This window comes from Neophocaena asiaeorientalis, unplaced genomic scaffold (genome assembly GCF_003031525.2).
Source record: "Neophocaena asiaeorientalis asiaeorientalis breed wild unplaced genomic scaffold, Neophocaena_asiaeorientalis_V1.1 scaffold194, whole genome shotgun sequence".
In the NCBI taxonomy this organism is placed as follows: Eukaryota; Metazoa; Chordata; class Mammalia; order Artiodactyla; family Phocoenidae; genus Neophocaena; species Neophocaena asiaeorientalis.
In genome coordinates this window covers 1,288,449-1,301,453 of record NW_020172638.1, presented here as the reverse complement: position 1 = coordinate 1,301,453, position 13,005 = coordinate 1,288,449, and the positions used below count along the sequence as shown (strand labels likewise).

Genomic DNA, 13,005 nt, shown 5'->3' with positions numbered 1-13,005 from the left:
TTTTTTTTTTTTTTTTTTTGGCCACTCTGCACGGCATGCGGTATCTTAGTTCTCCAACCAGGGATCAAACCCGCACCCCCTGCAGTGGAAGCGTGGAGTCTTAAGCATTGGACCTCCAGGGAAGTCCATCCCCTCTCTGAACTAATTTTAAAACAGCATTCCTTTGGATCTTCCAAACAAAATTCTTCTGAAACTGGAACTAGGGTTAAATTTAGGTTGACAAGGATTTCATAAAAGCAAAACCCTTTAAAATTTGCATTAAAAATTCATTTATCAGGACTTCCCTGGTGGCTCAGTGGTTAACAATCTGCCTGCCAATGCAGGGGACATGGGTTCGATCCCTGCTCCAGGAAGATCCCACATGCCGTGGAGCAACTAAGCCCGTGCACCACAACTACTGAGCCTGCGCTCTAGAGCCTGCGAGCCACAACTACTGAGCCCTCGTGCCAGAACTATTGAAGCCCGCACGCCTAGAGCCCCATGCTCCACAACAAGAGAAGCCACTGCAATGAGAAGCCCGCGCACCGCAACAAAGAGCAGCCCCCGCTCGCCACAACGGGAGAAAGCCCACGCGCAGCAACGAAGACCCAACACAGCCAAAAATAAATTAATTAAAAAAAAAATTCACATGTCTAATTGAACAGCCTTGGTTGGGTGATGATAATAAATATTCCCAAAAGTTCATTTCACTTCTGCAGGCTTTCTCACAAGAAAGTTCTGTAGCTTTGTCCCAAGCATATTAGAATATTTCTTCTCAGCTTGGCAACACAAGCAGGACTGATATAATGATAGTCATCAGTTTGCTTCATTCTGTCATAATTAATACCAAGTGTGCGTGGCCATGCTTCAGGTCAGTTCCTGCTCACGTCACTCTGTCCCCATCCAGGTTCCTGGGATTCACGCTATGGTCACAGAATCCACTGTGTTTTATTCTTACTCCCTTTTTCGTTCATGTAACTGTGCTGAAAACACTAGATACTGTCCTGTTCTTTTAACTCAAACTGGCTCCTACACTATGAAGAAATCTTTTCGGCAGAACTTCCTTGCAAATGTCTTAGTAAGTCAGCATAAGCGTGACTCCGTCACGAGTGGGATTGTCTCACAGAACGTCTGTTCTTCATTATGTTTACAGAAGACACTGTAGGGCCCCATTGCTGTGCTTGCCTTTGCCATCTACGTGGTCAGAAGATGTCACCCTAATACCCACAGGGAGTGTATCATGAAACTTAACAAACAATAGGTAGAATGCTCCTCACACCATATCTGTCACATGATAAGTAATCAGTATATGTATCTAGTGTTCAGTACACAGCAGATACTCAATAAATATTGGTTTAATAAATGAATGACTGGATGGATGAACAAATGAATGGACAATCAGCCAGATAAATACCTGTTTTATGTTGCCAATATAGATTCTTCTCCTCTAGACTTAAACTTCTGCTTAAGAAATGGAATAAACTGTGCGTGGTGGCCTTCAGTAATGTTGGGTAAAGCTCCCAGGGTCTCATAGGAGAAAGAGCCATGACTTGGGCCAATTCCACAAGCCCACTACTGACAGAAATCCCACACCAGTCTGCAGGCATCAGGTCTGCAGTGAAGGGTGGGGCTGAGCCCTCACCAGGGGATCATTACTGAACAGAGCCAATGAAAATAAAGTCGCAGGCCCTGCTTGCAGTGCCTCTAAGGGTGGCAGGTACAATTTTTTTGTTTGTTTTGTTTTGTTTAATCCTTTGTCAGTTGCTTCATTTGCAAATATTTTCTCCCATTCTGAGGGTTGTCTTTTGGTCTTGTTCATGGTTTCCTTTGCTGTGCAAAAGCTTTTAAGTTTCATTACATGTGTTTATTTTTGTTTTTATTTCCATTTCTCTAGGAGGTGGGTCAAAAAGGATCTTGCTGTGATTTATGTCATAGAGTGTTCTGCCTATGTTTTCCTCTAAGAGTTTGATAGTTTCTGGCCTTACATTTAGGTCTTTAATCCATTTTGAGCTTATTTTTGTGTATGGTGTTAGGGAGTGATCTAATCTCATACTTTTACATGTACCTGTCCAGTTTTAAGGGTGGCAGGTACAATTTTGAGCCTACCTTTCCCTCCTCTACTTACAGAGTCATTACCAGGCCCTCTTGGTCTGCCTTACCCACACCTGGGCTACCACCAGACCTCCTCAGCTCCTTGCCCCTCTGATCCTCCAGCTCAGAAGTAGCTCATCGCTCTTTGGGGCATCTGGGTAGGGAAACTGAGGCATGCAATGATGGAGGGCTCCCTGTACCCGAAGATCAAAAGCTCCTCAAGGACCCCGTCCCAAGCATCTTTCCTCTCCCAACCCCACCCCCACCCTTCCCCAATCAAGAAGGTAACCACCAAGGGGATGGCAGGCAAACATCCTCAATGGCCCTCTGACTGGTTTGGGAGTAAGGTAGGCTTAAAAGCTTGGCTTTACATACCAGAAAAACTTTGCGCCGGAAATACTGGTCTAACCTGAAGGTCCTGATCCTTAGCAAACACTTCTGGAATTCCAGACTCCTTCGGTGCAAGGCTTCCGTAAACCATTTTTATAGTGGTCTTTTTGAGACAAAGAAAAGAGTTTTTCACTCACCTTTTTTCTTCCAACTACTGTTCAGCTTTGGGGACATACTTCAGTTCACTTTTAATATTCTGGATCTCTGATAGGTTGACCGCAGGTCCTGGAAGTTTCTTAGCTCCTGGAATTGACTTCTTCTCCTCATCCAAAGTGGGAGGAGCACCCTGAAGAGAAAAAAAAGGAGAAAGATTTAGCTCACCGAAAAAGACATTTGGTCTCTCTAGGTCACAGACATGAAGCAGAAAACAATTAAAGCAAAAATAGTGTCAGAGAGTAATTCTAGCAGAGTGACTTTTTCTTGTGCTGTTGGGTTACCGTCAGAGTTTCAAGATCTCCTGAAGTTTATAGAAGAATAAAGTTGGAAGAAGAAAACAAGTAATTTCCGCATCACTTAGAAAACCCAAGAGTACTGTTCAGTGTCTGATAGCTAATAAAAATTACCACTAGTTAAAAGGATTTGTGTTGTGTTTCCAAGAGAAGCATCTTACAAGATCAAATTTAATTTGGTATCATAGTATCGTAAGACGCCTGAAAGGCACAGGTTTGTAGACTGTTAGTGCACGGCTATCTCTAACAATGACTTGGTCCAGGAGTTTTCCGTTCTTTTGTTTGGGGTGCAGTGGCTGCCAGCCTTTATTACAATGACATTTCTGGGAAGCAGAAACAAACTGAAACTGACATCAGCAAAACCTTTTTGAATATGGGTGGGGTAGGATGGAGTGGCAGAGGAGGCCCAGCTCTCCCCTCCTGCTTTGGAAAGCATTTTACGTTTCCTATTGTTTTATGTTTTTCTGTTGTTGTGGCTTTAGGGCGGGACCATATCCTATACATTTTTCTGTGGGTCCTCCAATGCCTGGTGCAGAAGTGCACAGGCACACTTGTTGATGGTTCTTTAGCTGATTAAGCCTGAGAATGTGCCATAGTGACAAATCTATGCCTCTATGTACATACACCAAACACGTATTAACAGTGGCTGTGAAACAGTAAGATCCGTTGCTGTGTGTAGCTCCTAGAACTCCAATTCATTACTACAGACAGTTGCTGGTTAGCTCATTCCTCCTATTTACTAGCAGTGGGGGGCATATTCCCCAGGGCCCTGGAACGAAGGTGTTGGAGGAACATTTGATCTCTGTGGCAGCCACAGGAGCACGCCTCTCGGATCAGTTTCCTGCAGGGAGGATAATTGAATGACAGGCCCGGCTGCTTCACCCTGAAACCCGCCCATCACCCCGCTGAGGTAACACTTCCCACGGCTGCTCGTGGCCAATGAATGAGTGTCATAGGATCCTAAGGCGGGCCCGTTCCTGGGAGACCTGGGACTCCTCTGGGAGGGACTTGGGCTCAAGAATTTTCCTTAGAACAGCACTGTTGTCTAAGATGCTTCCGCCCAACCCTCTGTCCCACTCTCCTTCACCTGCATCACGGTCTGAGGACCCTCTCGTTTTTCCTTACAAGTGTTTTCCCCAATAAATGTTTTGCCCATCGAATCCCACCTTTGGATCTGCTTCTTGGAGGACCCAAATTAACAGGCCCCCTATGAGACTGGCAGAGCTCCACCTGCTGGGCCAGCAACTGAGTGAACCAATACAGTTATGGGAAAAAGAATAAGAAACTGTACGTTTTTCTCAGGTGCAAGCCCTGTGCCCATATGTGTTGCCGGCCTAACTAGGCAGCCCTGTAACTTGGGTATTAACGCCAATGCCGTGCTTTAGCCCCCATCTGGCTCCTATATCTAGTTCTCAAATTGTCTAAACCCTAAATGGAAAGGGCAGAAAATGTTCAAGCTTCCCAGACTTTAACAGATTATTTGGTAGATGTGTCCTTTACAGAAACGTTTTTAAATTGCTTATTTGAGGGGCTCATGGTTTTTCCTGTAGTCATTTTCTTTGAATCTGACCCAGTGCTGATGAAATAGCTAACATGTCACCCGCACGAAATGATACAGTAGTTCGATGTAGACTGTACCTGTTGTAAATATCTGTTGTATATATCTGGAAAATGTTTCCCCAGGTCAATGTATAGAGCCATAGGCTCGGCTTCCTTTCATCATGCACGCACATTCATCATTTATAAATGCAGATTTAGAAGCAATAGTTAAAACTGTTAAACATCCACTTGGAGGACATGGTATTCCAAAATGTTCTTTGTTGGGCTTTTGGAAAGAAATTTTAAACAAGTCTATAAAATGCTCTTTAAAAAAATTATATATATATATATATATATGTAGTGGTGAAATGAAAAATGTTTCCTTACTTATAAATGTTCCCATGGTTGTTAGGTGGGTAGATCTTAATAAAGAAGTATGAAGGAGAAAAATGTTTCCAGCTCCTTCTGTTAAGTTCCTGGCTGAGTCATAATCACTATCTTTCTAATATCAAAATGTGCTATACTGGCACAATTAACACAGAAAACCAGCATGTGCAGTTATGTGTCTGTGTGCAAAGATTTACTGTGCAAACATACACAGTTAAAGGATGAAAATACTTAATATTAGGCACTTTCCTTTAAATTTATTAAAACCTCAATGCACTGTGTTTTTTATTTATCAAGGTAAAACTTTTAACACTTGATTTGGTAAGGTCACATATAATGGAAAATTATAAGTGGGTATATTTAAGAACTAGGTTTTAAGATATTGACTCAGGAGGGGGTTAGTGGTGGTGCATATTCTTAACTGAATCTTCTCTCATCCTTTAAAAAAGAATGCGAATCAGATTCCATTTTTTTCCTGTGAATTTGTTATCATAAGAATTATAATGCAGTAAGGCATGAACAGGCAGGGGCCAGATGGTTCCATTTGGCTAAGTATGCTCTCTTTTCTTTTGTAAGTAGATATTTGAATTGAGAAGGGATATGGAAGACATTCTTTGGTTTTAGATAAAGAAAGCTTGAGAGAAGGCTTATCAGCCCCGCGCCATTCCCAGTTTCAGAAATGGCTATTGTCAAAGGGAAATGCCCCCCTTGGGGGGGTGACAGAGTATTTGTAAAATTTGGCAAAATGGTGAACCACTTCCCAGCTATCTCACCTTCATCTCCCTCTTCACTACCAGATGCCCTATTTCGTTTTCCCCTAAACTCTCTTCTGTACGACACAACAGCCTGGTGTGCTTATACACACAGTGTATTATGCTCATACACTGGAGACTTAATAATAACAGCAAACACACTGCTAGCTCTTCTAAGTTACACCTACTAACTCATTTAATCCTCACATCAATTCTCAATCCGTGGGACTTCCCTGGTGGTGCAGTGGTTAAGAATCCGCCTGCCAGTGCAGGGGACACGGGTTTGATCCCTGCCCCGGGAAGATCCCACGTGCTGTGGAGCAGCTGAGCCCGTGCACCACAACTACTGAGCCTGCGCTCTAGAGCCCGCGAGCCACAACTACTGAGCCCACGTGCCACAACTACTGAAGCCCGTGCACCTAGAGCCTGTGCTCTGCAACAAGAGAAGCCACCACAATGAAGCCCACGCACGGCAACAAAGAGTCTGACCCTGCGCTCTAGGCCCCGCGAGCCACAACTACTGAGCCCACGTGCCACAACTACTGAAGCCCGTGCACCTAGAGCCTGTGCTCTGCAACAAGAGAAGCCACCACAATGAAGCCCACGCACGGCAACAAAGAGTAACCCCCGCTCACCGCAACTAGAGAAAGCCCGTGCACAGCAATGAAGACCCAACACAGCCAAGAAATAATTAATTAACTAATTAATTAATTACTTAAAAAATTCTCAATCTGCTACCATTATTATCCCTATTTTACAGTTGAGGAAACTGAGGCACAAGGTATGGGGGGGGGTTAAGAAACTTGCCCACGGCCTCACAGCTAGGAAGTAGCAAGACTAGAATTAAATAGTGTATTTGCATCATGTGAAGGGATCAGGTGGAGAGGGAAATAATTAACAGAAAATCCCAATGTGCTGTTTTGTGGCTTAATAATGATGTAACTGAGAGATTTGGGAGGCGGAGCAGGGGCTTGTCAATACGCTTCAAATCACTTTAATCAAGCAGCTGCCTTGTCTTATGCAGAGCAAGGGCTTACAGAGACCATAGGTGGGCAGGAGACTCAGCCAGTGCTCACAGGCCTTGTCAGATGGCCCGTCCTGGCTTCCTGCTAGGGTCCACCTTCTTCACGTCTGAGATGGTGGCGGGTTTGAGATGGGGGAGCTCCTGGCTGTGATAGAGGTGGCCTGTTCTGTTCAGGAGTGGTTTGTTATGCCCTCGACTTTAGACAGTGATTATCTTAATGGTAAGCTAAGCAATGAATCCCAAATCTAAGAAAGTCAGCAATTCCGAGGTTTTAAACTGGATAGTCATAGAAAAGCGGGGCTCTACAGGTTATTTGAATTCAGATTCCATTTTCCCATTCAAATCATGCAACCAAAGGTGGCTGGGGCCTCGTAGCCAAACCAAGCTGCCCAACTGCTCCCCTTGCAATATTGCTTCCATGAGAAACTTACTCCAAGGTCCAGCCCAGAACTTGAGTCATTAGATCCCACCTCTCCATAAGACCCCACAAGTCCTGAGAGTCCCTTTCAGCTCTCACAATAAGGGAATACCACCCCTCGCCACCCTCCCGACTGGTGAGCCCCACAAGAAAGGTGTAGCTCAATTCAAGAAACACTTCTGGGGTCTCTGGATCTCTGTGGATACCTCGCTCCCTCCATCCTGAGAAGAATGTTGGTTGACCATTTGTTTATGTGGTTGGTCATAAAGTAAGTTTTCAAAACCCAGGCTGTATCAGTTCTTAGTTATTTTAGAATGTGCTGGAACCATCAAGCTGGGGACAAGGCAAGAGTACGAGCAGGGTGCTTTCCCAAGCTCCTAACTGGGACACTTGTGTGGAGGAAAGTACCAGTTGTAGAGAAGAAGCGAGGGCCATCTCTACCACAGAGGAAGATGGATGCAAGCCTCCAAAACAATAGTCACATCAGTCAATTTAGTGTGAAAAGAGAGTCAAGCTACCTTCCAACTGATTGCCAGACACAGTGACACACAGCTTACGAGGAAGCACAGGAAGAAAACCTAATTACAGATGAATGGAGATGTAGGAAGAATGCCTTTCTGCCCTCCCTTCTACCTCCCTGTGCTTTTTTCTTACAACATGTGAAATAATAGGCCCAGGAGTCCTTCATAAAAATTGGATAATTCGATCAATCGATGAACAGTCATTTATTGAATACATGACTCTTTCCTCACAGCAACCCTCTGAGGAACGGACAGAATCGTATTTTGCAGACAGAGACTCAGATACTTGACCAAAGTCCCAGAGGGAGAGCTCATGATCATGAGCTACCTGGGTGGCCAAGTTAGCAGCAGCAGAACTAGAAATTCTGTACCATCAGAGCCGAGTAGGGCCAGGTCTTTTCAGCTTGTATGTTGAAAATTTGTTATTCGTCAAGGGTGACTTAGTGACTGCAACTCCAGAACTTGGTGATGTCACTCAAATACTCTATCTCCTCCTTTCAAAAATTATCTTTCTATTTATAGGAGGCTGGAACCGCTGAGGACCACATCAGGAATTATTTATGAGAGAAAAAGGTTAGATGCAGGACAACCAGTTTTATTAGCAAATACCAAAAAGGTCACCTACAAAAGTTTAAAAAGCCTTTTCACCTTTTAAAAAAGATAAAATACAGTTTGCAATACCCTGTGGCTTTATTGCTCCAAGACCTTAACTTTTTTTTTTAGAATCAGACCTTCCAGGTTTCATCAGAAAAGTCAGAATTGAGGAAAAAATATAAACATTTGGGCAGAGAACTATATTTATTGCACCCATGATGAATTTTAGCCCCCATTTTAGAAGACTGGGTATCTGAATTTGGGGGAAAGGAAAAGAAAGAAAGGGAGGGAAAAATACAGAAATTGATAGACTCCTTTGCAAGTTCCTCTTTTCAAAGGAAACACCCAGAGATTGGGGCTTTTTGTTTGAATCCACAAGTAATTTTACGTGCTTACTACCTGCGTTCCCACTGGGGTTCATCACTCATCAGAAGCTGTACTACATACATCCAGCTATATTGAATAAAAGCTTCAGAGTGAAAACTTAGCAAGCTACTGACTGTTGCTGAACCAAGAGCATCTGAGAGGTTCTCCCTCCCCCTACACACACACACACACACACACATACACACACACACACACACACAAGAAGACACACGCAATCAATAAACTAGATGCTAAACTCAGCATCTTCAAGTACCTGGGCCAGGCACTTAGATTTTTGGCTGGAGGGAAGTGAGGGTCAGTGTGTTTCGTGGCTGATTGAGCAAGACAACCAAAGAAATGTATGCACTACATGATGACTCCTTGACCCACATCCATTTGTGCCCTCCTTGTCCTGGAAAGCTGGCCCTCGCCTTGCCTCTGCCCTCCTCTAGTCAGGATGTTGGAGGAGAAAGATGGTGCTGAGCTCTGCCAGCTCAGTTTTTCTCACCTCCTCCGTTTCCGGAGTACATTCTTTTCTTCTGGGGGGTTGCCCAGCTCCTGGCCGAAAGGCTCCCATTGGGATATTGATATTTGCCTAAAAGAGAAAACAGGGAAGATTTAGGTTAAGGAAAGTAAGAAATTGCAATGACACTCTGAGATGGTAATCATTGTGAGGCAAAACAAATCTGCAAAGTACGTCTTTAAAGCTTTTTACCTCAAGAAAATTGCTATGACAGTACAAAAATATGCCAAGGAAAATTTGACTCCCATTTATTCCAGATTTCTTGTACTCATCCTGAGGTCTGTGCAGTGATTTCACAGTTCCCTATTGGCTGGAAGGATTGGAAGACAGTTTGTTCTGGCTGTTGCCCTCCTGTGGTGCCTAATATTTTCCGCTCTCTGGGATGAGGAAAGAACACATAATGATAGGAAAGGAGGCCATGGCGTTTGCAGAAACCATCCCACATCTTAGCCCTCCTTCAGCTTCCTTCAGATTTACCACGGGAGGGGGGCAATCACACCCCCCAAACCACCTCCTCCCTCCCATAATGTCCTAAGGCTATTCTAGCACTGCCTTAGGTCTCTGTAATTTGACACTCTTTTACTTTCTCCCCAACACCCCACTGTGTGGGTCAGTGTGTAAGGAGAGTGCTGGAAAGTCAAGTTGATTGGTATCACAGTTCATAGATTTTTGTCCTTTATTAAGATGCAATACCAATTTCTACCCACAGTAAACATAAAATAACTTCTAGAAAACATGAAATATGCTAAACATTAAATTATGTAAGGAAAATACCGACATAGTAGTTCAGACTTGGGAAAGAGAACATGTAAATTTGAATTTTGTCCATACTTCTTCATCTGGTATCAAAAGGCAAGAATGTTTAATGCAGACCAAAAACATCTTCACCCAGGAGTATCACTCACATAAAACAAGCATTAAAACTTTTCTTTAAGGCAGAATGTATTTTTTTACACTTGAGATAAAGTGTTGCCTTATGAGTAGTTGGATTTGTGGGCTTGAAAAGTTGAAATTGCGCTCTGATGTTATGAATGAAAATGATGCCCGAGCAAAGGGAGCAACATATTTTGTTACCGTATGACTCAGTTTGGGCAATTTTGGTACCACACCAAACAAAATCATTAGGAAGTGTGGTATTTGGAACTGCCTGATATGAGCTCTGTTGCCAGGGGAATGTTTAACTCAAGACACAGGAAATATCCAGTGTCCGTGTTCATGCAACATGGTGGATCTATGTTCTGCTCCGAAGAACAGGAGGTGACTTTTTCCACATAGGACTTTAAACCTTTCTTCCCTACTAGAATAATGATGATCCCACAGAAAGGAAACAGATCCAAAGTGTTTGTTGTGGGTATCAAGAGAGGTACATCACCATTCCTAGGGCCAACAAGCCAAGAAGTATTTGGGGTCAGTATGTATCATATATGCTAAAATATAAGTGCAGCACAATTTTGGAGGGAAGCATTTTGGAAAAACTAAGGCTGAGCCTTCTATGCTATTCCTCTGTTTAATGGAAATATCAGGTGGCCTAGAGTGGGGGGAGGGGGAGGTATAAGACAAGGGGGAAAACATGTCTTCTGTGGTGGCAAATATGGTAGCATACTTCACGAAGTCCAAGATGCACCTCTTTTAATATCTCTGAAATCAGAGCATGTCTTACAGTCATTGGTATCTTAAATTTTTAATGGGCACACTTGTTTTATTTCTTAGGACATAAAATACTGGTATTTTACAATTGACAGTGTCTTAGATAGGATGAAATATCATTAGGGTCCTGAAATAAGATCAAAACAATGTAAGTAAGACTCACCGAAGATGATGTATATTGAACCAATAACTATTTCCATTACTACAGTTTGGATGAAAGAGGGGGAAAGTTGATATAGGGACTATTTGGAAGACAGTTAACTGGCTAAAAGTTTAATTAGATCACCACTACCCTGACCCATTTCTTAAGCATGTACAGAGGGCATCTTCCTAGTGGGAAGTTCAAGTTAAAGTATTGTTTCTGAAAGATATGATTGTTAAACTAACCCATTTAATCAAGTGTGTATGCTCTATGGTGGGTTGTAGTTTTCAGTAATGGAACATGTAAAAATCATCCAGGATGGTGTATTCAGTAAAGCACATGCTATGGAAATACCACCTTTTCTTGCTCAGAGATTGATTTTAGGAATGCATGTAGCCTCTCCATGGTACCTGGGTGGCTATGGTAGTGAAAAGAGCCCAGTGCTAGGAGTGGCTATAGATTCTCTGTACTTGAAAGAGTGACAACTGCTCTGGGTCTTGTCTTCCCCACTTGTTTAATGTGAATGTTAGGCTTCACTAATGGAACCCTTCTCGGCCATGGAACCCTTCTTTTCAGTAAAGTGTTGTGAGAATATGTAAAATGCAAACTAGGTGGAGGTGGAGCTGCTCTGGCCAAGGTTATAGGGAGCCCAGACCCCATCTGCTTCCCCCAAGCCCTGGACCGTGAGCACTTCCAAGGAACTTGGGGGCCCAAAACTGACAACCATTGAAAGAGATCACCCCTAAGTGAATGAGTATTGATGTGCATTTAAAATGTTCGCTCTGCCCACTGTTAAGATGTCTGTAATTTACTTTAAACTACTTTAGCATAGACAGTGTGATATTTTATACGCACAGGTTGGTTTAACTACAACTGTAGGGAACACTATTGCTCTCATTGGGAGTTCATCCTCCTGGGGTGGTTAGGTGGTAAAATATCACTAAGACCACGTTCCCCAGATTGCTGCTCCAAGTGTTTTCTGTTAGGTTTATCTCCACCAATAACCGAGGCTTTAATGTTTGCATAAATGGCAAAAAATCAGTGAAATAATGGAATGACTATTAGAAATGGCTTGTCTTGATGAAGTTGGAGGCGGTTAAGGTATGTAGAGTGGTTAAAATATTTTAGAGACAATTCCCACCCTGCTGAACAGAGTGTAAGAATCTGATGCCTATAGCTTGTATCTTTAGAGACAGAGCTCAGAGGGGTGGTCCCTAAGTGGGCCTGTCTCCAGTCATTGATAATGAGGGTTTCTAGCTGACTGCTGCCAACTAGGGGCAACAGAATCCCCACCTGCCTCCCATGAACCTTTTATGCAAATGGGCAGTCACTCAGAGCATTTAAAGGGACAAGAGCTGAGGCTTCATCAGGCTCACAGACAGACTGTATGGATGGTTTCTGCTTGTTTGCTAACAAATGCGTGTTTAACAAAGTGGCAGAGTTGGGTTGGGACTAACTTTCATCTTAACCTGGTGGTGAGGTTGTGGAACAGTAACTACCCCTCCCCACGTTCACCACAAACTACCCTTATCCACCCTAAAACCCCAAGATTCAGCTAGGTTGTCATAACACCTTCATCCTCACAACAAACTTCTGAGGTGCAGACTATCATCTTCATTTTACTCATAAAGAAACTGAGCCTCAAAGAGGTTAGGTGATTTGCTCAAGGCCACACAAACTTACACCTTGAGAATGGCCTTGGAAAAGGGTCACACCAAATGGATAATTCTAGAATAGGCATCAAAAAAAGCCACATTTCAGGGCTTCCCTGGTGGCGCAGTGGTTGAGAGTCCGCCTGCCGATGCAGGGGACACGGGTTCGTGCCCCGGTCCGGGAAGATCCCACATGCCGCGGAGCAGCTGGGCCCGTGAGCCATGGCCGCTGAGCCTGCGCGTCCGGAGCCTGTGCTCCGCAACGGGAGAGGCCACAACAGTGAGAGCCCCGTGTACCGCCAAAAAAAAAGCCACATTTGAAAAGTGAGCCATTAACTCACTGGCCTGATGTTTTTTCATCTTTAAGGCATGACTCAAGAAACCCAGAACCTAAATGGGTTTTTTTGTTTTTGTTTTTGGGGTTTTTTTTTTTTTGCGATACGCGGGCCTCTCACTGTTGTGGCCTCTCCCGTTGCGGAGCACAGGCTCCGGACGTGCAGGCTCAGCGGCCATGGCTCACGGGCCCAGCCG

At 43.8% G+C, this 13,005-nt stretch overlaps 1 protein-coding gene across 1 annotated transcript in view; it reads right to left on the bottom strand.

Moving 5' to 3' along the window:
• Positions 1 to 13,005, bottom strand: part of SMPX (small muscle protein X-linked) — a 52,401-nt gene that overhangs the window by 26,642 nt on the left and 12,754 nt on the right. The window contains exons 3-4 of the mRNA XM_024739463.1: positions 9,019 to 9,105; positions 2,598 to 2,746 (exon numbers count right to left, since the gene is read on the bottom strand). Coding sequence (XP_024595231.1) covers positions 2,612 to 2,746; positions 9,019 to 9,105 — 222 coding nt within the window. The 3' untranslated portion in view covers positions 2,598 to 2,611. The remainder of the gene's footprint in view (positions 1 to 2,597; positions 2,747 to 9,018; positions 9,106 to 13,005) is intronic.